Raw genomic sequence first — 26,635 nt, 5'->3', positions numbered from 1 at the left:
TTGTGACCAGAGTTCCTGGTGCCACCCTGTAAGCAAATTCTTTAACAGGTATTCTTTTAACATAAAATGTTTTAGAATTTTTTTTACGACAATTATTGATGCCATAAGTCAATGGTGCTACCTGTCAATGGACAAGATACAATGGATCCTCTGGAGGTGGTAAGGAAGATCTGATCACAATGCATATCTTAATTGAATACTTCTGTCTAAAACTGTGAGCACAATCAGAATGTGGACAAGATGCATGTTAAACCCAGTGCATGTTAGCAGCAGATATAAATGGGACTAAAGACTTCCAACCTGGAACAGGTGTGAGGGGTTAGGAAGAGGAAGAAAGTGACATCATTAACAAACTTTATTTTAAAGTTGAACTGTACATGTTTTTACATCATAGTGACTGCATAGATAAAGAATAGGGTCATGTGGATTTCACTGAAGTCACATGATGCTGGTGGCAGACTCTTGAAAGCCCTCAGTTTGTTAATTAAAAATACATAGGATTTCTTTCCCTGCATAATCTCTTTTACAAACACCAGAAAATACTATCAAAATACTATTCATTGTGACATTGTAAATCATTATCATTGCTAAATTCCATCCAAAAGTGCAAAACTGTAGAGAAAAAAATGAGGCTTTGTACACAAATTGCATACATTTAGACCACTTACAAAATACAAAAGAAATGCTCCCAATAAAAATGGAAAACAGTTCTCTGCAAAAGCAGCATCCGATGTAGCTATTGAGCCCCATTGGTGTAGGTAGGGTGAAGTTGCCCCTAGAATCTGATCTTGGGCCAGTGTTGAAATATTCCTCACTAAGGGTTAAGGTTAAGATTGGGGGAGGGGAAGCTCATCCTAGATCTGTACTAAAGGAAAATTCACCCCAGAGCTTGCTTCATTAATGAAGAACATTGGTTGCCTCCTTGACTGATGGTATGACTGAGATGTCATTCCTTATTGCTTTCAGATACTATAATACATACAAAGGAAAATAAACACCTAGGATCCTTATAAGAAAAAAAAACGGAGGTCCTATTTATACACGGTATCTAAAATGTATGGCTATAACAAAATTCTAAAATCCCTTATAACGAAACATAACAAAATCATATTCCTATGATGGTATATAATCTATAGGCCTGCTGTTATGCTCAATCCAGATCTTATCCAAAGAGACCTTACACAAACATAAGCTTGCCATGGTACACTACACTATGCCTTGAGGTGCTCAGGGAGGATAGCCTAAACACAAAACAAGTATAAGCCCTGGGCACAGCAGTGTATTCTCAAAGATACGGACTATAGCAAGAACTGGCTATGCAAAACACGTGTAAATCCACACTTCGAAAATTGTAATTTTTAATCTTTAAAGTGCAGTTTTATGTGTCTTTTGTAATTAAAACATAGTTTTGAATTATGTTGAAAGGGAACTTATCTCCTATAGGCAAAAGTTGGCACTTGCTTTGTCAGTAAGTGAAATTGAGTTTATAGGTCACAGTAATAGATCATGTTAGTTGATAGTGTGCTATATAATATAACCTTGAAGTAATACAACCAAATTATTATGTTGCGGTTATCTTAATGAAATGATCATAAAACATTGTCTTTTGCATCAAAATCATTTGAAAATTGATTTCTTAAACTATCCTTTTGGGATATAAATGCTCCCCATGTGCTTTTTACATGACAATAAATATTGCAGTCTTTCATTTGAAATCTTGAACTATGGAAAAACTTGAGAAAAGCCTATTAACGGTCGAAGAGAGTTCCTTTATAGTGTATGACCCATGAGTCTGAGTTCAATTAGTTTAAACAGAAGGCTTCAAAAGCTCCCACAGACACAAGAAATTGGTAGCAAAGCTTTCAATCTCTTGTATTACTTAGTGCCCATTTCTCCCCCACACAATTAATTATCTTCCCTTCAGCCTGGCAGCATTTGAGGATGACACAAAGTAACTGCCTCCTCCTAAACACAATGTAGTCTAGCTGTACTTGTTTTTGTAACATTATTCATGTTTTTGTAGCATGAAAAAGATGCTATATTGTCCAGTATCCTCTGTATTGTCCTCTGTATTGTGATTACAATGTGAGCAGTTGCTCAATAAGTGTCATCTTACTTGTGGACACTGCATTAGTCCATGATAGAAAACAATCATAGCTAATAACATTGTATAAATGTGTGCGCAATAACCTCTCTATCTCTGTTTAACAAGACCATGTAGTGAACTCATAAGGCTACCATTTTAACTCTTCACCTATGGTTAAGATTTGAATTCCTGGTTTTCCTACAGATGTAGGATCTAAATCTGAGCCAGTTTGCTACAGCAGGAAAATAATCCTGCAGCAACAGAAAATGTGAATTATTATGTGGATTATAATTAATGTGCATTTTTTTAGGGTTTGATACATTTTTGTAAGGGAAAATCAAGTCTGAAATGTAAAAGTGGAAATAACAAACTTTGAAGCCTCTTTAAGCCTCAAATACACAACAGGTTTTACATTTCCTGCATTTCATGAAAGTTCTCCTGCACGAGGGTAATCAAATTAAGACCCTACATCTGTACGTTTGTTTCACCACATACTCTATGTGAAGAGTCCATTAGCTCAAAACAACCACCATGTCTGTAGAGTGTTTGTGCTCCAACTAAAACATGACCAACACACTCAAAACATAAAAACATTAGTGTTAAAAATATACGGATCCTACAAAAACTGGTTTTTTTTTTTAAATAAAAGAGCAAAACCAAACATAAAATATTGTAGTTGGTGGGGCATCCAGAAACAAATAAGCATTTGAGAAAAACAAACTATAACCTTCACCCTGCGTAAGAATCCATTATCCAGGCTTAGAAATCACTCCCATCGTATATAATCGTCTTCTCGATTGTCAAGTGGTAGAGGACTTTCTTTGAGATGAACCTGTCAGGGTTGTAGTGAAGAAATAGAACAATATAACATTTTGCAACAAAAATTAAACCCTCACAAGCAACTTCATAGTACTGCAGTGCTTCAGAGAGCTGTCATCCTTCACCACAAGGGCACATGGGAACTGGAGACTGACTTGATTCTAGCAATAGATGTTCTACACAAGCACACTGCCATGAGAAGGTGGGTTTCAGTGTGTTCAAGGGTTTGAAGTGGTTACGGTTAAGAACGTGACTGTTTTGCCTATCGTTCGCTGAGAAGGGATAACGTTCTGCTCTACACAAGCACACGGAGTGGTAAAGAGTTTTGACTGACTACAGGGTAATTCTAATAATAAAGGTATGCAGTGTATCATACCTTGAGAAGGAGTTGTCAAAGATGAGAGTGTAGAGACCAGGGTTCCTGACTTTCAGCTGGCCTTGGATGGTCTCTTTGTGAGAGTTACAGCGAGTCAGAGGAATCAGCACCTGAGAAGAGAACACCAGAATAAGTCAATGGATTCCTACCTTATAACACTCAGTGATAATACTGTCGATGTGGAGCCGTTTATATTTGAGATATTAAAGTTAATGTTCAAAAAGAGGCCACAATCTTCAGTCTTGTTGTAATCTGATAGGTTAATTAAATTGGGAATTGGGAAGTGGGGGAGCCTTTCTTTTAGGTGACCAATCGAAACCCAAAGTTATTTTATTGCTATTAAAATAGGCCATAGCTACGAATACAGAGTTTTAGCCCCCGCCCTCGCCCGTCCCCTATGGAAACCTCTTTCTCAAAGCTAAGGGTCCGGATCACGTTCTCCTCATGTGTTATTTTACACACACACTATGTTATTTTAAACACACTATGTTATTTCACACACACACTATGTTATTTTACACACACACTGTTATTTTACACACACACTATGTTATTTTACACACACTATGTAGCCACAAGCCACTAGCCACAAGCCACTAGCCACTAGCCCGAGTTCCTGAAAAACAGAATGTAACTCCCTGCTTGAGTTTTAACCCCCCAATTAAATCAGACATAATGCAACGTAATGCGCGTCACAGCAAAAAACATAAATAAAAAACAATGACAATAAGAAAATATTTATTTATTACACAACAAACATAAGAGGATAAAAAAACATAAGAATAACAATAAAATTTGAAAGACAGAAAAACACCCTTTATTTACCTTTATTTAACTCGGTAAGTCAGTTAAGAACAAATTCTTATTTTCAATGACGACCTAGGAACAGTGGGTTAACTGCCTTGTTCAGGGGCAGAACAACAGATTTTTACCTTGTCAGCTCAGGGATTAAATCTTGAAACCTTTCGGTTACTAGTCCGACGCTCTAACCACTAGGCTACCTGCCGACCCTAAGGAAAGGCAAACTAAAAAGGGGTGTTTTAAGATCTCAGGTTCTCTGGCAGGCTATTCCAGAGGCTGGGGGCATAGTAACTAAAGGCTGCCTCTCCATGCCTCTTGATCCTAGACTTTGGGATAGTTAAAAGGCCAGTGCCAGAGGACCTGAGGAACCTACTGGTACATAACTTAAAAGCATGTCTGATATGTATTGGGGTGCACAATCGTGGATTGATTTAAAAACAGAAGAATCTTTAAATGAATTCTAAAACTCACAGGCAGCCAGTACAGAGACTTTAAAACCAGTGTAATGTGTGCTCTCCATCGGGTCTTGGTCAGTACCGGTGCTGCAGCATTCTGTATGTTTTGTAGTTGACCAATGGCTTTTTTGGGTGGACCAGACAGGAGAGCATTACAGTAGTCAAGCCTGCTTGTAATAAAAGCATGGATAAGTCTCTCTGTATCAGCCTGAGAGAGAAATGGCTGCACCTTGGCAATGTTCCTCAGGTGGCAAAACATTATTTTGGTCACAATCCTTATTTGTGATTCAAAATCAAGTTCAGAATCTAAAATATTTTTGGTTTGTTACATTTTACCTCTTTTCTCCACAATTTTGTGATATCCAATTGATAGTTAATCTTGTCCCATTGCTGCAACTCCCGTACAAACTCGGGAGAGGCGAAGGTTGAGAGCCATGTGTCCTCCGACAAACGACCCTGCCAAGCCGTAACTGCTTCTTGACACACTGCTCGCTTAACCCGGAAGCCAGCCGCACCAATGTGTCGGAGGAAACACCGTACAACTGGCGACAAAAGTCAGCGATTCTCTCTCTGTGCTTTGGCTCCAATAATAAGTCCCTCGATCTTGTCTTGATTTAGCTGGAGGAAGTTGTGAGCCATCCAAGTACTGTATTTAAATCACTAATGTGGTCTAATAATTTATCTGTGGAGCTAAAGTCCTCTGGTGACAAAGAAATGTAAAGTTGTGTATTGTCTGCATAGCCATGAAAATCAATGCCATGCTTTCTGATAAAGTTGCCAAGGGGTAACATATATAAACTGAACAGTACCGGACCGGACCCAAAATCAAACCTTGTGGAACGCCATGTGATATCTATTTTCTCTGAGTTATGTTCATCAAAGGTGACAAAAAACTTGCGACCGGTTAAAAAGGTCCTAAACCAATTTAGAACTGGACCGAAGAGGCCAACCCACCTCTCCAGTCTGTCCAGAAGGACATTATGGTCAACAGTGTCGAATGCAGCACGTTAATCCAACATTACAAGGACAGAGAGCGTTTTGGCATCTGTGTTGGCTCTAAGATAATTTACTACTTTAACCAAGGCTGTTTCTGTGCTGTGGTGGGCACGAAAACAAGATGGACATTTTTCTAAAATACAGATGGCACAAAAAAAATACAAAATCTGTTTGAAAAACAATTTCTCCAGAGTTGTGCTTAAGAATGGAAGGTTGGAGATTGGCTGAAAATGACTAAGAGCTGATGAATCTAGATTACTTTTCTTCAGAAGGGGTTCCACCATAGAAGTTTTTAGTGCAGTGGAGAAAGTGCCTGTCAGCAGGGAGTGATTAACAATAGCTTGCACTTCTTCAGATATGTCGGATCGAGAAGGCAGGTAGAAGGGTGAAGTTGTGAGATCACTTTCCTGAGCATGTCTGTTTCAACCAGGGAAAATAACCCCATAGTGCCTTTACGTGGTAGGCTAGGGCACATATACACTTTCTAATCAGGTATTGCTTGACTGACACCCAGCCTAATGTTTGCTATCTTATTTCTGAAATATGCCGCAAACTCACCACATTTAAATGTGGAGGAGAAAGTTCAACGATCATGCAAATACCGTATGAGTAGGCTGCCTAGCTGTTCCACCTCTGGGCAGCTGAACATTCTAGGCAACCTGAGCATGTGTATTCAGACTAGTGATGTGCAGTTCATGAATGATTCATTCTTTTTTAACAAGTCTTTTTACTGACTCAAGTGTCATGATTCATTTTCCTGAGTGATTCGTTCATTTTAGTCTTTATTTTGACCTGCTGGCCGCAATGAATTCCACAGCAAGATAAATACGTGCTCCTCCGGTGACATGCTCCAACCAACAACTGTCTGTCTGTGCACTGCGCATATAAAACTGTAGCCTACAGCTGAGCACTGCGCACATAAAACTGCAGCCTACAGCTGAGCACTGCCTACATAAAACTGTAGCCTACAGCTGAGCACTGCGCATATAAAACTGTAGCCTACAGCTGAGCACTGCCTACATAAAACTGTAGCCTACAGCTGAGCACTGCGCATATAAAACTGTAGCCTACAGCTGAGCACTGCGCATATAAAACTGTAGCCTACAGCTGAGCACTGCGCATATAAAACTGTAGCCTACAGCTGAGCACTGCACACATAAAACTGTAGCCTACAGCTGAGCACTGCCTACATAAAACTGTAGCCTACAGCTGAGCACTGCCCACATAAAACTGTAGCCTACAGCTGAGCACTGCCTACATAAAACTGTAGCCTACAGCTGAGCACTGCGCATATAAAACTGTAGCCTACAGCTGAGCACTGCGCACATAAAACTGTAGCCTACAGCTGAGCACTGCCTACATAAAACTGTAGCCTACAGCTGAGCACTGCCCACATAAAACTGTAGCCTACAGCTGAGCACTGCGCACATAAAACTGTAGCCTACAGCTGAGCACATATAAAACTGTAGCCTACAGCTGAGCACTGCGCACATAAAACTGTAGCCTACAGCTGAGCACTGCGCATATAAAACTGCAGCCTACAGCTGAGCACTGCCCACATAAAACTGTAGCCTACAGCTGAGCACTGCGCACATAAAACTGCAACCTACAGCTGAGCACTGCGCATATAAAACTGCAGCCTACAGCTGAGCACTGCCTACATAAAACTGTAGCCTACAGCTGAGCACTGCCTACATAAAACTGTAGCCTACAGCTGAGCACTGCCTACATAAAACTGTAGCCTACAGCTGAGCACTGCGCATATAAAACTGTAGCCTACAGCTGAGCACTGCCTACATAAAACTGTAGCCTACAGCTGAGCACTGCCTACATAAAACTGTAGCCTACAGCTGAGCACTGCGCACATAAAACTGTTGCCTACAGCTGAGCACTGCGCATATAAAACTGCAGCCTACAGCTGAGCACTGCCTACATAAAACTGTAGCCTACAGCTGAGCACTGCCTACATAAAACTGTAGCCTACAGCTGAGCACTGCGCATATAAAACTGTAGCCTACAGCTGAGCACTGCCCACATAAAACTGTAGCCTACAGCTGAGCACTGGCTACAAAAAACTGTAGCCTACAGCTGAGCACTGCCTACATAAAACTGTAGCCTACAGCTGAGCACTGCCTACATAAAACTGTAGCCTACAGCTGAGCACTGCCTACATAAAACTGTAGCCTACAGCTGAGCACTGCGCATATAAAACTGTAGCCTACAGCTGAGCACTGCCTACATAAAACTGTAGCCTACAGCTGAGCACTGCGCACATAAAACTGTAGCCTACAGCTGAACGGCAGTATTGCATAAGCCAATCTATTTTTATTTCACTCTTCACCTCAGACCATACAGGTTTAGTTAAATACGCAAACAATTGAGCTTGAATGGTGAGCGTTTACACAGATGGGGCTCCATCTGACTACAGAGAAGTTTTGGTTCCTGACTCAAAGGGAATACCCTGCCCTCTCCCTCTGAGCATTAATGACGCGTTCAAAACAACTGGGTACTCGGAAAGAAACGAGCTCCGACTGGGAAAAATAGTTTTTAACGATCATCAAACTCGGGAATTCCAACTCGGGAACTCAGGCCACTTTCTACAGCTCTGAGATTCCGACCTAAAGTTCACTGATGTCGGGTCTCCCAAGTGGCGCAGCGGTCTAAGGCACTGCAGCGCAGTGCTAGATGTGTCTCTACAGATCCTGGTTCGATTCTAGGCTGTCGCAACCGGCCGCGGCGCACAATTGGCCCAGCGTTGTCTGGGTTAGGGGAGGGTTTGGCAGGCCGGGATATCCTTGTCCCATCGTGCTCTAGCGACTCCTGTGGTGGGACAAGACCGTAACTACCAATTGGATACCACAAAATTGGGGGTGTAAAAAAAGATATAAGAATAATATTAAAGTTCACATGTCATGTTTTGACCTCTTATTTTTCAGAGTTCCCAGTTCCCAGTCTTGAAAGCACCATAAAACTCATGGTAGGCTACCCTTCGCCAGCTCTTAACTGTGTGAAGCTGGATTCAGTGCTCTTGCTTGCATTAAAACCAAATATCGATCCAGATTGGATGTGACAGCAGAGATGAGGTGCGCACTGTCGACCACGCCCCCTGACTTTGAGAAGCTCTGACGCGGCATGCATCAAGCACACCCATCTCATTAGTGGGGGTGAGATAAGATACATTACGTCAGACTAATTTGCGATTGACTGTCATATCCCCGCATTAAAAGTATGTGAACATGAGTTGAGAAGACAATCAGAAATACTGTTATAATGTTTTTCAATTCTCTGTCATAGCCCCAAATATATATATTTTTTTTACATTGGCTGTTAATTACATAATTTTGGGGAAATGGGTGGGGTCTCGAACATTTTCAGATGTCAAAATGGGGTGGTAGTCCCAAAAAGTTTAGGAACCCCTGCTCTAAAGGGTTCCCTTTCACCTGTTACCATGGTTATGCATTTTGCTTTTCAGAATTGTTTCCATTAGAAGCATTTACATTTAGGCCTGTCCATAGTAGAGGTCGGCCGATTATGATTTTTCAACTCCGATACCGAATATTGGAGGACCGCCCAAAAAAAACGCTACCGATTAATCGGCCGATTTTTATATATATTTGTACGATTTTTATATATATTTGTAATAATGACAATTACAACAATACTGAATGAACAATGAACACTTATTTTAACTTAATATAATACATAAATAAAACCTATTTAGTCCCAAATAAATAATGAAACATGCTCAATTTGGTTTAAATTATGGAAAAACACAGTGTTGGAGAAGAAAGTAAAAGTGCAATATGTGCCATGTAAAAAAGCTCAGAACATGAGAACATATGAAAGCTGGTGGTTCAATATTCCCAGTTCTTCAATATTCCCAGTTAAGACGTTTTAGGTTGTAGTTATTATAGGAATTATGACACGTCGACTATTTCTCTCTATACCATTTGAATTTCATATACCTTTGACTATTGGTTGTTCTAATAGGCACTTTAGTATTGCCAGCCTAATCTCAGGAGTTGATAGGCTTGAATTCATAAACCGCATGTGAATCAAGTATTGCTAAGAGCTGTTGGCAAACGCAGTAAAGTTTGAATGAATGCTTACGAGCCTGTTGCCGCCTACCCCCACTCAGTCAGACTGCTCTATCAAATATCAAATCATAGACTTAATTATAATATAATAAACACAGAAATACATGCCTTTGGTCATTAATATGGTCAAATCCGGAAACTATAATTTAGAAAACAAAACGTTTATTCTTTCAGTGAAATACGGAACCGTTCCGTATTTTATCGAACGGGTGGCAACCCTAAGTCTAAATATTTCTGTTACATTGCACAACCTTCAATGTTATGTCATAATTACGTAAAATTCTGACAAATTAGTTCACAACGAGCCAGGCGGCCCAAACTGTTGCATATACCCTGACTCTGCGTGCAATGAACGCAAGAGAAGTGACACAATTTCCCTAGTTAATATTGCCTGCTAACATTAATTTATTTTAACTAAACATGCAGGTTTAAAAAAAAAATAATACTTCTGTGTATTGATTTTAAGAAAGGCATTGATGCTTATGGTTAGGGACATTCGTGCAACGATTGTGCTTTTTTCGCGAATGACCTTTTGTTAAATCATCCCCTGTTTGGCGAAGTAGGCTGTGATTCAATGATAAATTAACAGGCACCGCATTTTTTGTATGCAACGCAGGACAAGCTAGTTAAACTAGTAATATCATCAACCATGTGTAGTTAACTAGTGATTATGTGAAGATTGATTGTTTTTTATAAGATACGTTTAATGCTAGCTAGCAACTTACCTTGGCTCCTTGCTGCACTTTCGCGTAACAGGTGGTCAGCCTGCCACGCAGTCTCCTCATGGAATGCAATGTAATCGGTCATAATCGGCGCCCAAAAATGCCGATTACCGATTGTTATGAAAATTTGAAATCGGCCCTGCCGATTAATCGGTCGACCTCTAGTCCATAGTTAATTCCCTGGTGTGTAATGGACTACCTGAGCTGCACCAGGCTGCTTGCTCTACTTTGGGTGAAAGGTCAATAAAGAGTTCTGTTCTCAGCAGGGGGAGCTCCTCTCTCATTTACACTGCTCCCGGGTGAAGCTTCCCCTAGGTACAGATTTAGAATAATCTTTCCGTTCCCAATCCAGAATTTAAACATTAGTTTGGGAAATGCAAAACTGACCAAAGATCAGCTTCTAGGGGCAACATCATCCTACACTATTTAGACTCAACGAGGGTTATTATTTGCTACTGGGATCATCTACAGCAACAGTCCTCCTAATCACGGCCCTGGAGAGCTACAGGCCCAGTACTAACACAGTATGTATCAAGCGTCTCCCAGTAGGAATGCTGATTTAGGATCAGTTTTGCCTTTTAGATCATAATGAACAAGCTTACATGGACAGGGGTGGGTGATCCTAGATCAGCACTCCAACTATGAGACACTTGATTTATAAAGCCCCTGATTCAACTAATCTTAGTCTTGATGACTGCACAAAATCCTGCTTGTACCTCCAATAGCTCTTTAGGTCCAGGGTTAGTGACTGACCACTGGTCTAAGAGCGGAGCTGGTCCGTAGTGGTCCTACCTTGGACTGTTCCACTGGGACGTCGGTTGTCTCACGGTACACCACGCTGAAAGAGATGCTCTTGGGCTCCGAGGAGAACACCCAGCTTACGGTAGGCCCGCAATCGACCACGGCGATGTTGATCATGCTGTAGCAACTGGACTTGACAAAGAGCTCTCGGGAGCCATCGCCAAACTGAGAGATGTCTTCGATGCTGAGAGGGACAACCAGCCTGGAAACACAACCAGATAGCAGAGGAAGAGTAGGCATTGATTTGACTGAGATTTCAACTTGAGTTTTCACACACAATACACTGCCAGTCTTGGCCAGGATTTGGTGTAGTGATTAGGGTAGGTGTTGTGGAAAAAGGAAGTACTGGCAGAGGAAGCTGTAATGGTAGTATTTTTTATTTCCAACATACATGTGTGTGTGATTGTGTGTGTGCAAGTGTGTCTGTGCGCGCAAGGTTCTAGACTCACGTGACTTCTCCAGACTTGAGAAGGGTGATCTCTGTGTCCTGCACAGTGGGTACATTCTCTTCCGGGTCGTCTGGGGACACTGCTCCTGTATCTCTGCAGGTCGAGGGTCACATAACAAAAGACGGTGTTGATTTACCACAAAGCTCCTCATAACCACATACCTACTGTGCCTATTGGCTAATTAACACTATGGGACTGACCAGAACCATACTGTGCTGTGCTGGACCACGTTTTGCTTTCACATTGTTCTTTCCAGCATGGCTCTAGTATTTATGGTGGATGTGTAACCTGGGCCAGTACAGCTAGGCTTGGCACCTGTGTAACCTGGCCCAGTATAGCTAGGCTTGGCTAAGCTTAGCTCCTGTGTAACCTGGCCCAGTACTGCTAGGCTTGGCTCTAGTGCAACCTGGCCCAGTACAGCTAGAGCTTGGCTCAGCTTGGCTCCAGTGTAACCTGGCCCAGTACAGCTAGAGCTTGGCTCAGCTTGGCTCCAGTGTAACCTGGCCCAGTACAGCTAGCCTTGGCTCAGCTTGGCTCCAGTGTAACCTGGCCCAGTACAGCTAGAGCTTGGCTCCAGTGTAACCTGGCCCAGTACAGCTAGAGCTTGGCTCAGCTTGGCTCCAGTGTAACCTGGCCCAGTACAGCTAGGCTTGGCTCAGCTTGGCTCCAGTGTAACCTGGCCCAGTACAGCTAGGCTTGGCTCAGCTTGGCTCCAGTGTAATCTGGGCCAATACAGCTAGAGCTTGGTTCCTGTGTAACCTGGCCCAGTACAGCTAGGCTTGGCTAAGCTTGGCTCCTGTATAGCCTGGCCCAGTACAGCTAGAGCTTGGCTCAGCTTGGCTCCAGTGTAACCTGGCCCAGTACAGCTAGGCTTGGCTAAGCTTGGCTCCTGTATAACCTGGCCCAGTACAGCTAGAGCTTGGCTCAGCTTGGCTCCAGTGTAACCTGGCCCAGTACAGCTAGGCTTGGCTCAGCTTGGCTCCAGTGTAACCTGGCCCAGTACAGCTAGGCTTGGCTCAGCTTGGCTCTAGTGTAATCTGGGCCAATACAGCTAGAGCTTGGTTCCTGTGTAACCTGGCCCAGTACAGTTAGGCTTGGGTCCGTAGGGGGATCGACTATATCACCAGAAGGATACAAAGTGAAAGTATGACAAATAAAGCTCTATATTTCGAAGGTTTCTCAGATGACTGATGAAAGTGAAGGGAGTGACTTATTGATGAGTTACAAATACATTTTTTGGAATGATCTTGGGTGACATCGCTCACTTTGTTCATGGTGTGTTTTTTTGATAACGACACCCCTCACAGACAAGGGTCAAATCAAGCCGAAGCATTATCTGAGATTAGATAATGGGAGATGATGATATAAGAAATCACACTTATAAATCTGGATGTCTTAAATCACACCTCTGGATGCATAAACTCACAGTCATTTTCTCTCCCATTGTTTACTCCTGGGTTTCTCATGCCTTCCATTTACAATCATTTCAGCAGCGGGTGTTCATAAATGGAAGGCAGCAGAATGTGTGAAGGTCACACTGAACTTTTTGTCTTTCAGAGATTTGAGAGAATTTGTCATGGCTTTGTCATGACTGTTTGAGAGAGAGTTTGTCATGACTGGACACTTGGACTGTACAGCTAGGCTTGGCTCAGGTTTGACTTCCTGTTATGGGCATGTTATAGGCATAGGTTTGACTTCCTGTTATGTCTTATGTATCTCTTATGAAGGCTTTATGAATGTATACATAAGAGGCTACAGTAAGTGTTACAGGTACAGGTATCCATGTGCTGTGTGTGTGTGTGTGTGTGTGTGTGTGTGTGTGTGTGTGTGTGTGTGTGTGTGTGTGTGTGTGTGTTTGTGTGTGTGTGTGTACATACACATTTGTGTGTGTGTGTGCACACGGGCGTATCCATGTGTGTGTTTACGCACGCGTATGAACGTACGTGCATGTGTGTACGTACGTGTGCGTGTTTTATTTGGCTAGGTATCTGTCCACGTCTGGTTGTACTCACATGTCTAGCGCCCCCAGTGGCCGTGCGTCCTGTTCGCCCTCCAGTGAGCCCCCTGTTGTTTGGGACAGTGAGTCGCTATCGTAGGTCCCGTTCACTTCCTCCTGTGTGATGATGTCATAGGCTACATCATCAGACTTGGCGCTGGGGTCCGACACTGCACAGGACACAGGACGTCAAACCAGTCATGTACCTGTAACACTTACTGTAGCCTCTTATGTATACATTCATAAAGCCTTCATAAGAGATACATAAGACATAACAGGAAGTCAAACCTATGCCTATTCTATACCAGACAGTCATACACCTTTTACACAGAGAAAAGCCATTGTTATGATCACATTGTGTGTTCATGTACAACAGATTGTGATCACCAAGGCTTTTCTCAGTCATGATGTTTTTATCTGATTGTCAAACAATTACTTCAAAAGGCTCATGTAAGCTTGCCTGACGACTCAAACTGAATTATTCTGCTGCATTATGTTCACTAGATCCTTTAGTTCGCTAGATACTTTTTGTGGCGACTTCAAAATGTGGGGTGTTGTACAAAACAAAGTCATCAGAGATTGGATCATCTCTAATCAACTAGAGTATCAAAGTTCTGGCTCTGGCCCAACCCATCAGTTTCTGGCACCAATCAGAACAGTTAGAATGTGTTTGCGTTCTAGAAATCGTTGGGGAGGTACTCAGATCCAGACTCATTGCGGAGAAGAAACTAACGTCCGTGGGTGTGGCATAGCGTTTGGCCGTAGCAAGGAGTTTGGGTAGCCAGGCAACATGTAGGCTACCTGCACCCGTTACTCAGGGACGGTGGAACGATAGGCGGTGCAGGAAAAAAATATGCTTTTAAGCCTCATTTAGATATTTTTCTGCTTATAATTTCTGACATTTGGTAGACTATTTCTCAGTCAACTTGTTAGTCTATAATTAGATACATGCAGCTTGTCTTCTGTCATTACTTGATGCTTGTCCAGAATATTAAATAAAGCCTTGATCACCAGAATAATGTCATACATTTATAGAATGATCAATGCATCATCAACAATCTAGTTGACATCAGTAAAGTTTTATCTTTCATTTCTGCTTCTCTCACGGAAAGAGGCCATTTAGGGGACCAGGGGAATTTCAAAAGTTTGACTGGTTTTAAGGAAATTAAAAGCTGTGAAAATGATCCAAAATCTTTCTGATAGTATTTCAATTGGTCTTGGATGCATATTTTATGTGGATAAAAATGAAATACTGTCAGCTTTTATGTCGAAATTGCATATTTAGCCGACACAACAGTCCCCAGATTCACAAAATCGTCTTAAGAATACATTTCTTAACTGCCATTTTTTTCCTTTAATGAAGACTTATGAAGAAAGTTAAGCAAAGTTTCTCTTTCTCAAAACGGTTATTGGAAATGTTTTTGCGTTATTTGTAATGCTTCTCCTTAAGCATTACAAATAAAGTTGGATTTGTTCTTGGAAATGTTTTTAATTCCAAGAGAGCTAAACCCTTCTCTTAAACTCAGGGCAGTGAGAGAATAAGCATCAAGGCAATTGAACATGTTTAATTCACTTACAAACTTTATTTAAAAGTTTCAGTATTGATTCTTTTAACATTGATTAGGTTTTAGAACCGTAATCTCAGTAGGAAATATGCTAACATGATTGCCATTGCTAGCTAGATAGCTAAATCGGTTGCCTAGCGACAATGATCTTAAGAAGATAGGTAAGAAGTTCATAGGAAGATATTTGAAAAGTTTGCAAGAACATCATGAAATCTTAAAATATTGTTGAGGATTTGCACTTATGAACTATCTTCTAAACTTGATTTCTTCTTATTTATTTTTTTATAAAAAGTGTTTTGTGAATCTGGGCCCAGGGCCCATTTGGTCTATCATTTTATTCTACAGGAGTTAACATTATAATAAGCTACATGTGAGGCCTACAGTCAGTGTGCAGACTTCAATTACTATTCCAACTATTAGGCTATTCCACTCTAATATTAAAGTTTTATGAATGACATTCGGTGATTGTCAAGTCTATTCACTAATTTCTCATGCGACTGACATGTGGTAATGATAGATAGTGTAATAGCCTACAGTTTTCTTGGAATCTATGTTTCAATTATTGTGATAGGCTCATGTTTTACCGGTACGGCGTACCCCCACTATTTATTTTGCCGGTCCCGGACCGTTCCGGCTAACTTTCACACTTGCCGATCTTGTCTGCCAGATTTCAGAACTGTGATGATGATGATGATGATGTATGTCATTGGGATTTGTTGTTACGCTTTGTAACTTTCCACAAAATAACTGCTCTTTAGGGACTATAAAGATTTCTTGAAATGTCATTTCTCTAGTAGTCGTACATTTTTGACTTCCCAGTACCATGTTGTGACAAAACAATGACTGGCAACGCAATCTCCGCTGCGAGTTTTGTCATTTTCAAATGAAAGCAGTAAAGCAGAATGGAGATTAAGAAATTAGAATTAAAAGTGTTTCCCTTTTTGCTCAGAACAAGGTAAACCCCTAGAATCAATCACATTTATAAAGTCCTTTTTATATCAGATGTCACAAAGTGCTATACAGAAACCCAGCCTAAAACCCCAAACAGCAAGCAATGCAGATGTAGAAGCACAGTGGGTAGGAAAAACTCCCTAGAAAGGCAGGAACCTAAGAAGAAACCTAGAGAGGAACCAGACTCTGAGGGGTGACCCCACATCACTTTTTGTACATAGTCCCCCCCCATTTTAGGGGACCAAGAGTATTGGGACAAATTCACTTATATGTGTATTAAAGTTGTCAAAAGTTTAGTCTTTAGTCCCATATTCCTAGCACACAATGACCTCATCAAGCTTGTGACTCTACAAACTTGTTGGATGCATTTGCTGTTTGTTTTGGTTGTGTTTCAGATTATTTTGTGCCCAATAGAAATGAATGGTAAATAATGTATTGTGTCATTTTGGAGTCACTTTTATTGTAAATAAGAATAGAATATGTTTCTGAACACTTCTACATTAATGTGGATGCTACCATGATTATGGATAGTCCTGAATGAATCATGAATAATGATGAGTTACAGAGGCATAAATATCATACCCCCAAAAATGCTAACCTCCCCTGTTATTGTAATGGTGAGAGATTAGCATGTCTTGGGGGTATGATATTTATGTGTTTGCATATGTGTGTACATCTCACCTTTAACCCTGGGAGTGGGTTTGTAGGGGGCTGGTTCGGGGGGTGAGTGAGGCCCAAAACTGGGGGGAGGTGGCTGGGTATCGGAGGGGCTCAGCTCACCCTCGGTGAACCTCTCCACCACGGCGCTGTGCTGGGAGTAACACTCCCTGCAGCAACGCTCCTTCTTCCCACTGTGCTTGGTCATCACAAAGTTGTTACTACAGTAGTAGCAGAAGGCGCGTCCACACAGCCTGAAACAAGAAGAGAGCGTACCACAGTATCATATCACTGTGGAACATTCACCCAAAACCTGAAACCTCTCAGATTTTCTCAATTTCTGGAAACTATTGTATCACCTTTTCACTCAACATCAATTCAAGAGTTACATTCAAATTACCAGTCAGACCGAAGTCTGTGGAAGCCACGATACAAAAAAAACTAAGTCACTGACTCTCTCTGACATGTCCAGTCAGCTCTAAAAGCAATAAAAGCACTACCATTACAGCTTCCTCTGCCAGTACCTCAGTTACCTCGACACCGGTGCACCTGCACATTGACTCTGTACCGTAACACCCTGTATATAGTCTCCACATTGACTCTGTACCTGTACCACCTGTATATAGTCTCCACATTGACTCTGTACCGTAACAACCTGTATATAGTCTCCACCTTGCTTCTGTACCGTAACACCCTGTATATAGCCTCCACAGTGACTCTGTACCTGTACCACCTGTATATAGCCTCCACATTGACTCTGTATCGGTACTCCCTGTACAGTGAGGGGAAAAAAAGTATTTTATCCCCTGCTGATTTTGTACGTTTGCCCACTGACAAAGAAATGATCAGTCTATCATTTTAATGGTAGGTTTATTTGAACAGTGAGAGACAGAATAACAACTAAAAAAATCCAGAAAAACACATGTCAAAAATGTTATAAATTGATTTGCATTTTAATGAGGGAAATAAGTATTTGACCCCCTCTCAATCAGAAAGATTTCTGGCTCCCAGGTGTCTTTTATACAGGTAACGAGCTGAGATTAGGAGCACACTCTTAAAGGGAGTGCTCCTAATCTCAGCTTGTTACCTGTATAAAAGTCACCTGTCCACAGAAGCAATCAATCAATCAGATTCCAAACTCTCCACTATGGCCAAGACCAAAGAACTCTCCAAGGATGTCAGGTACAAGATTGTAGACCTTCACAAGGCTGGAATGGGCTTCAAGACCATCGCCAAGCAGCTTGGTGAGAAGGTGGCAACAATTGGTGTGATTATTCGCAAATGGAAGAAACACAAAAGAACTGTTAATCTCCCTTGTCCTGGGGCTCCATGCAAGATCTCACCTCGTGGAGTTGCAATGATCATGAGAACGGTGAGGAATCAGCCCAGAACTACACGGGAGGATCTTGTCAATGATCTCAAGGCAGCTGGGACCATAGTCACCAAGAAAACAATTGGTAACACACTACGCCGTGAAGGACTGAAATCCTGCAGCGCCCTCAAGGTCCCCCTGCTCAAGAAAGCACATATACATGCCCGTCTGAAGTTTGCCTATGAACATCTGAATGATTCAGAGGACAACTGGGTGAAAGTGTTGTGGTCAGATGAGACCAAAATGGAGCACTTTGGCATCAACTCAACTCGCCGTGTTTGGAGGAGGAGGAATGCTGCCTATGACCCCAAGAACATCATCCCCACCGTCAAACATGGAGGTGGAAACATTATGCTTTGGGGGTGTTTTTCTGCTAAGGGGACAGGACAACTTCACCGCATCAAAGGGACGATGGACGGGGCCATGTACCGTCAAATCTTGGGTGAGAACCTCCTTCCCTCAGCCAGGGCATTGAAAATGGGTCGTGGATGGGTATTCCAGCATGACAATGACCCAAAACACATGGCCAAGGCAACAAAGGAGTGGCTCAAGAAGAAGCACATTAAGGTCCTGGAGTGGCCTAGACAGTCTCCAGACCTTAATCCCATAGAAAGTCTGTGGAGGGAGCTGAAGGTTCGAGTTGCCAAATGTCAGCCTCGAAACCTTAATGACATGGAAAAGATCTGCAAAGAGAAGTGGGACAAAATCCCTCCTGAGATGTGTGCAAACCTGGCTTCCAACTACAAGAAACGTCTGACCTCTGTGATTGCCAACAAGGGTTTTGCCACCAAGTACTAAGTCATGTTTTGCAGAGGGGTCAAATACTTATTTCACTCATTAAAATGCAAATCAATTTATAACATTTTTGACATGCGTTTTTCTGGATTTTTTTGTTGTTATTCTTTCTCTCACTGTTCAAATAAACCCACCATTAAAATTATAGACTGGTAATTTCTTTGTCAGTGGGCAAACGTACAAAATCAGCAGGGGATCAAATACTTTTTTCCCTCACTGTATATAGCCTCCACAGTGACTCTGTACCTGTACCACCTGTATATAGCCTCCACAGTGACTCTGTACCTGTACCACCTGTATATAGTCTCCACATTGACTCTGTACCGGTACCCCCTGTATATAGTCTCCACATTGACTCTGTACCGTAACACCCTGTATATAGCCTCCACATTGACTCTGTACCGGTACCCCCTGTATATAGCCTCCACATTGACTCTGTACCCGTACCCCCTGTATATAGCCTCCACATTGACTCTGTACCTGTACCCCCTGTATATAGCCCCGCTATTGTTATTTACTGCTGCTCTTCAATTATTTGTTATTCTTATCTCTTCCCTTTTTTGGGAATTTTCTTAAAACTGAATTGTTGGTTAAGGGCTTGTAAATAAGCATTTCACTGTAAGGTCTACACCTTTTGTATTCGGCGCATGTGACAAATAACATTTGATTTTAGTTCCTTTTTCCACTACACATGCGCTGATCACTACTCCAAATCTCGGCCAAGACTGGCAGTGTATTGTGTGTGAAAACACAAGTTGAAATCTCAGTCAAATCAATACCTACTCTTCCTCTGCTATCTGGTTGTGTTGCTAATAGTGCTTAACACGTTGTCCATTGTTCCTGTAACAAGACATAACAAGGCCATCTAGTGAGACAGCGCCCTCTCTGTGCCCACCTGCAGTTATGTCGGCGTAGCCACCATGTGAAATGGGCCTGGCAGCCCAGGCAGTGGGTGGTCTCCTTGTCCTGCAACAAGCGCTCCTCTGCCCACAGCTTCTGCTCAAACTCCAGAGCGTCCGATTTCTGCCACAGAACATCCTTATCCCTGCAGGAGCACACACACGCACTGTGAATACATTTTTAATGTTCGGATCCAGCATCGAAGTAGAAAGGACCCAAAAGATCACAAACACACACACAGACAGACACCCAAAGACACACACAGGTGGGGGGATAAGGCGCCAGCATGCTTCAGTTCCGCTGGCGGCTAGCCGAAGTCGGCTAGTTGAACCGAACAAGTGTGCTCACATACACCCTGAAAACACATTCACTTGAAAAAGATGAAAAAGTGGCAATAGTACTGTTTGTCTATTTTGAGACGCCGTAGCCAGCATTCACTTCCTCACAATATTCAGAATTAATCTAAGATAATTTAAGAAATCTGTCATTAACTTTGACGTTTTGGACGAGAAGATCTTAGTCTCGTGATTTTACATCTAACTAAGATGTTTGGAACAGTATTTCTCAATGACTAAATGTGCATGAAAACAAGTCGTCTCTCATTGAATGACAACAAAGACTTTACTGAAGAATCCCTATTGTTTACCAATCACCGATGAAGGGGCGTAGACTTTGGCTACCAACTTCGGCTTGCCTCAAGAAAAAAAATGGTGTGCCCGAACAACCGAAACAAAAACGTACGTAAATCCAAAACTAACAAAAACGTCACAAAATGTTGTCATAATATTTGCAAACTCTTCCGGCTGGGAAGCATGCGGATGCCTTTAGAGCGCAGGACCTGCTGTTAAAAAGAACACAGTTACATCAGTCTGGTTGTTCCCCTCTGATCATCAGGATATTGTTTGCTCAGTTAGGTTTGTTCAGGCATGGTTTCTTTGTAATCAGTGAATCATACATTTGTGTGATTCGTGGGTATTTGAGGACTAAACGTAGTGTCCACCTGCTCATGGACTCTCCCTCTAACATCCCCAAGGACTGCGGTTGAAAACGAGCTAAAACCGTCACTTTTACTGAAACGTCGATTAATGTGTACTGTCCCTGTAAAAATAAACTCAATAAAGTCAACAAAATCATTATTCATGCTATTCTGGTTATATTGTCCTAATCTAATTTTACATGCACTTCCAACGACCCCCTGTTCTGATGTACTGTACGTCTCTCTGCCAATAAGCAGTTGGAATATGAAAAAAATGTAGGAGTAAATTAAGATAAACAAAAGGGATTGTAGCGAATTAAGGACACCCCAGGGGAGCTGGCATTGTGTTTAATCCCCTACAGGGGATGAGAGCTATGCAAATGGAAGACACACACACACACACACACACACACACACACACACACACACACACACACACACACACACACACACACACACACACACACACACACACACACACACACACACACACACACACACACAGAGAGAGAGACACACACACAGAGACACACATACACACACACACACACACATACATACACAGAGAGAGAGAGAGAGAGACACACCCAGACACAGAAAAAGAGAGAAAGAGTGAGAGAGAGCAATGACTGCCAAAAAAACGGAAAATTCCTAAGCAGACGAGAGCTGTCACTTTCTGTGCTTTCCTCTCCCTCTTAATATCCCCCTCTGGCTGTCTTCCTCCTTGATATCCCCCTCTGGCTGTCTTCCTCCTTAATATCCCCCTCTCGCCGTCTTCCTCCTTAATATCCCCCTCTCGCCGTCTTCCTCCTTGATATCCCCCTCTCGCCGTCTTCCTCCTTAATATCCCCCTCTCGCCGTCTTCCTCCTTGATATCCCATTCTCGCTGTCTTCCTCCTTAATATCATCCCCCTCTCGCTGTCTTCCTCCTTGATATCCCCCTCTCGCTGTCTTCCTCCTTGATATCCCCCTCTCGCTGTCTTCCTCCTTGATATCCCCCTCTCGCTGTCTTCCTCCTTAATATCCCCCTCTCGCTGTCTTCCTACTTGATATCCCCCTCTCGCTGTCTTCCTCCTTGATATCCCCCTCTCGCTGTCTTCCTCCTTGAAATCCCTCTCTCGCTGTCTTCCTCCTTAATATCCCCCTCTCGCTGTCTTCCTCCTTGATATCCCCCTCTCGCTGTCTTCCTCCTTGATATCCCCCTCTCGCTGTCTTCCTCCTTAATATCATCCCCCTCTCGCTGTCTTCCTCCTTGATATCCCCCTCTCGCTGTCTTCCTCCTTGATATCCCCCTCTCGCTGTCTTCCTCCTTGATATCCCCCTCTCGCTGTCTTCCTCCTTGATATCCCCCTCTCACTGTCTTCCTCCTTGATATCCCCCTCTCGCTGTCTTCCTCCTTGATATCCCCCTCTCGCTGTCTTCCTCCTTAATATCCCCCTCTTGCTGTCTTCCTCCTTGATATCCCCCTCTCGCTGTCTTCCTCCTTAATATCCATCCCCCTCTCGCTGTCTTCCTCCTTGATATCCCCCTCTCGCCGTCTTCCTCCTTAATATCCCCCTCTTGCCGTCTTCCTCCTTGATATCCCCTTCTCGCTGTCTTCCTCCTTAATATCCACCCCCCTCTCGCTGTCTTCCTCCTTGATATCCCCCTCTCGCTGTCTTCCTCCTTGATATCCCCCTCTCGCTGTCTTCCTCCTTGATATCCCCCTCTCGCTGTCTTCCTCCTTGATATCCCCCTCTCGCTGTCTTCCTCCTTAATATCCATCCCCCTCTCGCTGTCTTCCTCCTTAATATCCCCCTCTCGCTGTCTTCCTCCTTAATATCCATCCCCCTCTCGCTGTCTTCCTCCTTAATATCCCCCTCTCGCTGTCTTCCTCCTTAATATCCATCCCCCTCTCGCTGTCTTCCTCCTTGATATCCCCCTCTCGCTGTCTTCCTCCTTGATATCCCCCTCTCGCTGTATTCCTCCTTAATATCCCCCTCTCGCTATCTTCCTCCTTAATATCCATCCCCCTCTCGCTGTCTTCCTCCTTGATATCCCCTTCTCGCTGTCTTCCTCCATAATATCCGTCCCCCTCTCGCTGTCTTCCTCCTTGATATCCCCCTCTCGCTGTCTTCCTCCTTGATATCCCCCTCTCGCTGTCTTCCTCCTTGATATCCCCCTCTCGTTGTCTTCCTCCTTGATATCCCCCTCTGGCTGTCTTCCTCCTTGATATCCCCCTCTCGCTGTCTTCCTCCTTGATATCCCCCTCTCGCTGTCTTCCTCCTTAATATCCCCCTCTGGCTGTCTTCCTCCTTGATATCCCCCTCTCGCTGTCTTCCTCCTTGATATCCCCCTCTCGCTGTCTTCCTCCTTGATATCCCCCTCTCGCTGTCTTCCTCCTTAATATACCCCTCTCGCTGTCTTCCTCCTTGATATCCATCCCCCTCTGGCTGTCTTCCTCCTTAATATCGCCCTCTCGCTGTCTTTCTCCTTGATATCCATCCCCCTCTGGCTGTCTTCCTCCTTAATATCCCCCTCTCGCTGTCTTCCTCCATGATATCCCCCTCTCGCTGTCTTCCTCCTTGATATCCCCCTCTCGCTGTCTTCCTCCTTGATATCCCCCTCTCGCTGTCTTCCTCCTTGATATCCCCCTCTCGCTGTCTTCCTCCTTAATATCCCCCTCTCGCTGTCTTCCTCCTTGATATCCCCCTCTCGCTGTCTTCCTCCTTAATATCCCCCTCTCGCTGTCTTCCTCCTTGATATCCCCCTCTCGCTGTCTTCCTCCTTGATATCCCCCTCTCGCTGTCTTCCTCCTTGAAATCCCTCTCTCGCTGTCTTCCTCCTTAATATCCCCCTCTCGCTGTCTTCCTCCTTGATATCCCCCTCTCGCTGTCTTCCTCCTTAATATCATCCCCCTCTCGCTGTCTTCCTCCTTGATATCCCCCTCTCGCTGTCTTCCTCCTTGATATCCCCCTCTCGCTGTCTTCCTCCTTGATATCCCCCTCTCGCTGTCTTCCTCCTTAATATCCCCCTCTCGCTGTCTTCCTCCTTGATATCCCCCTCTCGCTGTCTTCCTCCTTGATATCCCCCTCTCGCTGTCTTCCTCCTTGATATCCCCCTCTCGCTGTCATCCTCCTTGATATCCCCCTCTCGCTGTCTTCCTCCTTGATATCCCCCTCTCGCTGTCTTCCTCCTTGATATCCCCCTCTCGCTGTCTTCCTCCTTAATATCCATCCCCCTCTCGCTGTCTTCTTCCTTGATATCCCCCTCTCGCTGTCTTCCTCCTTAATATCCCCCTCTCGCTGTCTTCCTCCTTGATATCCCCCTCTCGCTGTCTTCCTCCTTGATATCCCCCTCTCGCTGTCTTCCTCCTTGATATCCCCCTCTCGCTGTCTTCCTCCTTAATATCCCCCTCTCGCTGTCTTCCTCCTTGATATCCCCCTCTCGCTGTCTTCCTCCTTAATATCCATCCCCCTCTCGCTGTCTTCCTCCTTGATATCCCCCTCTCGCCGTCTTCCTCCTTAATATCCCCCTCTTGCCGTCTTCCTCCTTGATATCCCCTTCTCGCTGTCTTCCTCCTTAATATCCACCCCCCTCTCGCGGTCTTCCTCCTTGATATCCCCCTCTCGCTGTCTTCCTCCTTGATATCCCCCTCTCGCTGTCTTCCTCCTTGATATCCCCCTCTCGCTGTCTTCCTCCTTGATATCCCCCTCTCGCTGTCTTCCTCCTTAATATCCATCCCCCTCTCGCTGTCTTCCTCCTTAATATCCCCCTCTCGCTGTCTTCCTCCTTAATATCCGTCCCCCTCTCGCTGTCTTCCTCCTTAATATCCCCCTCTCGCTGTCTTCCTCCTTAATATCCATCCCCCTCTCGCTGTCTTCCTCCTTGATATCCCCCTCTCGCTGTCTTCCTCCTTAATATCCCCCTCTCGCTGTCTTCCTCCTTGATATTCCCCTCTCGCCGTCTTCCTCCTTGATATCCCCCTCTCGCTGTCTTCCTCCTTGATATCCCCCTCTCGCTGTCTTCCTCCTTAATATCCCCCTCTCGCTGTCTTCATCCTTGATATCCATCCCCCTCTGGCTGTCTTCCTCCTTAATATCCCCCTCTCGCTGTCTTCCTCCTTGATATCCATCCCCCTCTGGCTGTCTTCCTCCTTAATATCCCCCTCTCGCTGTCTTCCTCCTTGATATCCCCCTCTCGCTGTCTTCCTCCTTGATATCCCCCTCTCGCTGTCTTCCTCCTTGATATCCCCCTCTCGCTGTCTTCCTCCTTGATATCCCCCTCTCGCTGTCTTCCTCCTTAATATCCCCCTCTCGCTGTCTTCCTCCTTGATATCCCCCTCTCGCTGTCTTCCTCCTTAATATCCCCCTCTCGCTGTCTTCCTCCTTGATATCCCCCTCTGGCTGTCTTCCTCCTTGATATCCCCTCTCGCTGTCTTCCTCCTTGATATCGCCCTCTCGCTGTCTTCCTCCTTGATATCGCCCTCTCGCTGTCTTCCTCCTTGATATCCCCCTCTCGCTGTCTTCCTCCTTGATATCCCCCTCTCGCTGTCTTCCTCCTTAATATCCCCCTCTCGCTGTCTTCCTCCTTGATATTCCCCTCTCGCCGTCTTCCTCCTTGATATCCCCCTCTCGCTGTCTTCCTCCTTGATATCCCCCTCTCGCTGTCTTCCTCCTTAATATCCCCCTCTCGCTGTCTTCCTCCTTAATATCCATCCCCCTCTGGCTGTCTTCCTCCTTAATATCCCCCTCTCGCTGTCTTCCTCCTTGATATCCATCCCCCTCTGGCTGTCTTCCTCCTTAATATCCCCCTCTCGCTGTCTTCCTCCTTGATATCCCCCTCTCGCTGTCTTCCTCCTTGATATCCCCCTCTCGCTGTCTTCCTCCTTGATATCCCCCTCTCGCTGTCTTCCTCCTTGATATCCCCCTCTCGCTGTCTTCCTCCTTAATATCCCCCTCTCGCTGTCTTCCTCCTTGATATCCCCCTCTCGCTGTCTTCCTCCTTAATATCCCCCTCTCGCTGTCTTCCTCCTTGATATCCCCCTCTCGCTGTCTTCCTCCTTGATATCCCCCTCTCGCTGTCTTCCTCCTTGATATCCCCCTCTCGCTGTCTTCCTCCTTAATATCCCCCTCTCGCTGTCTTCCTACTTGATATCCCCCTCTCGCTGTCTTCCTCATTGATATCCCCCTCTCGCTGTCTTCCTCCTTGAAATCCCTCTCTCGCTGTCTTCCTCCTTAATATCCCCCTCTCGCTGTCTTCCTCCTTGATATCCCCCTCTCGCTGTCTTCCTCCTTGATATCCCCCTCTCGCTGTCTTCCTCCTTAATATCATCCCCCTCTCGCTGTCTTCCTCCTTGATATCCCCCTCTCGCTGTCTTCCTCCTTGATATCCCCCTCTCGCTGTCTTCCTCCTTGATATCCCCCTCTCGCTGTCTTCCTCCTTGATATCCCCCTCTCGCTGTCTTCCTCCTTAATATCCCCCTCTCGCTGTCTTCCTCCTTGATATCCCCCTCTCGCTGTCTTCCTCCTTGATATCCCCCTCTCGCTGTCTTCCTCCTTGATATCCCCCTCTCGCTGTCTTCCTCCTTAATATCCCCCTCTTGCCGTCTTCCTCCTTGATATCCCCTTCTCGCTGTCTTCCTCCTTAATATCCATCCCCCTCTCGCTGTCTTCCTCCTTGATATCCCCCTCTCGCTGTCTTCCTCCTTGATATCCCCCTCTCGCTGTCTTCCTCCTTGATATCCCCCTCTCGCTGTCTTCCTCCTTGATATCCCCCTCTCGCTGTCTTCCTCCTTAATATCCCCCTCTCGCTGTCTTCCTCCTTGATATTCCCCTCTCGC

At 44.2% G+C, this 26,635-nt stretch overlaps 1 protein-coding gene across 2 annotated transcripts in view; it reads right to left on the bottom strand.

Moving 5' to 3' along the window:
• Positions 1–337: 337 nt before the first annotated feature.
• The window catches only part of LOC106574038 (FYVE and coiled-coil domain-containing protein 1), a 73,035-nt gene continuing 46,737 nt past the window's right edge, over positions 338–26,635 (bottom strand). For both annotated transcript variants that reach the window (XM_014149551.3, XM_014149552.3), the window contains exons 12-18: positions 19,834–19,983; positions 16,796–17,025; positions 13,615–13,768; positions 11,603–11,695; positions 11,145–11,355; positions 3,282–3,391; positions 338–2,918 (exon numbers count right to left, since the gene is read on the bottom strand). In XM_014149551.3, coding sequence (XP_014005026.1) covers positions 2,846–2,918; positions 3,282–3,391; positions 11,145–11,355; positions 11,603–11,695; positions 13,615–13,768; positions 16,796–17,025; positions 19,834–19,983 — 1,021 coding nt within the window. In that variant the 3' untranslated portion in view covers positions 338–2,845. The remainder of the gene's footprint in view (positions 2,919–3,281; positions 3,392–11,144; positions 11,356–11,602; positions 11,696–13,614; positions 13,769–16,795; positions 17,026–19,833; positions 19,984–26,635) is intronic.

The sequence above is a fragment of the Salmo salar genome, chromosome 16 (assembly GCF_965601325.2).
Source record: "Salmo salar chromosome 16, fSalSal1, whole genome shotgun sequence".
NCBI lineage: Eukaryota > Metazoa > Chordata > Actinopteri > Salmoniformes > Salmonidae > Salmo > Salmo salar.
Note: the sequence above shows the minus strand (reverse complement) of the source record. Positions and strands in the feature narration are given on the sequence as shown.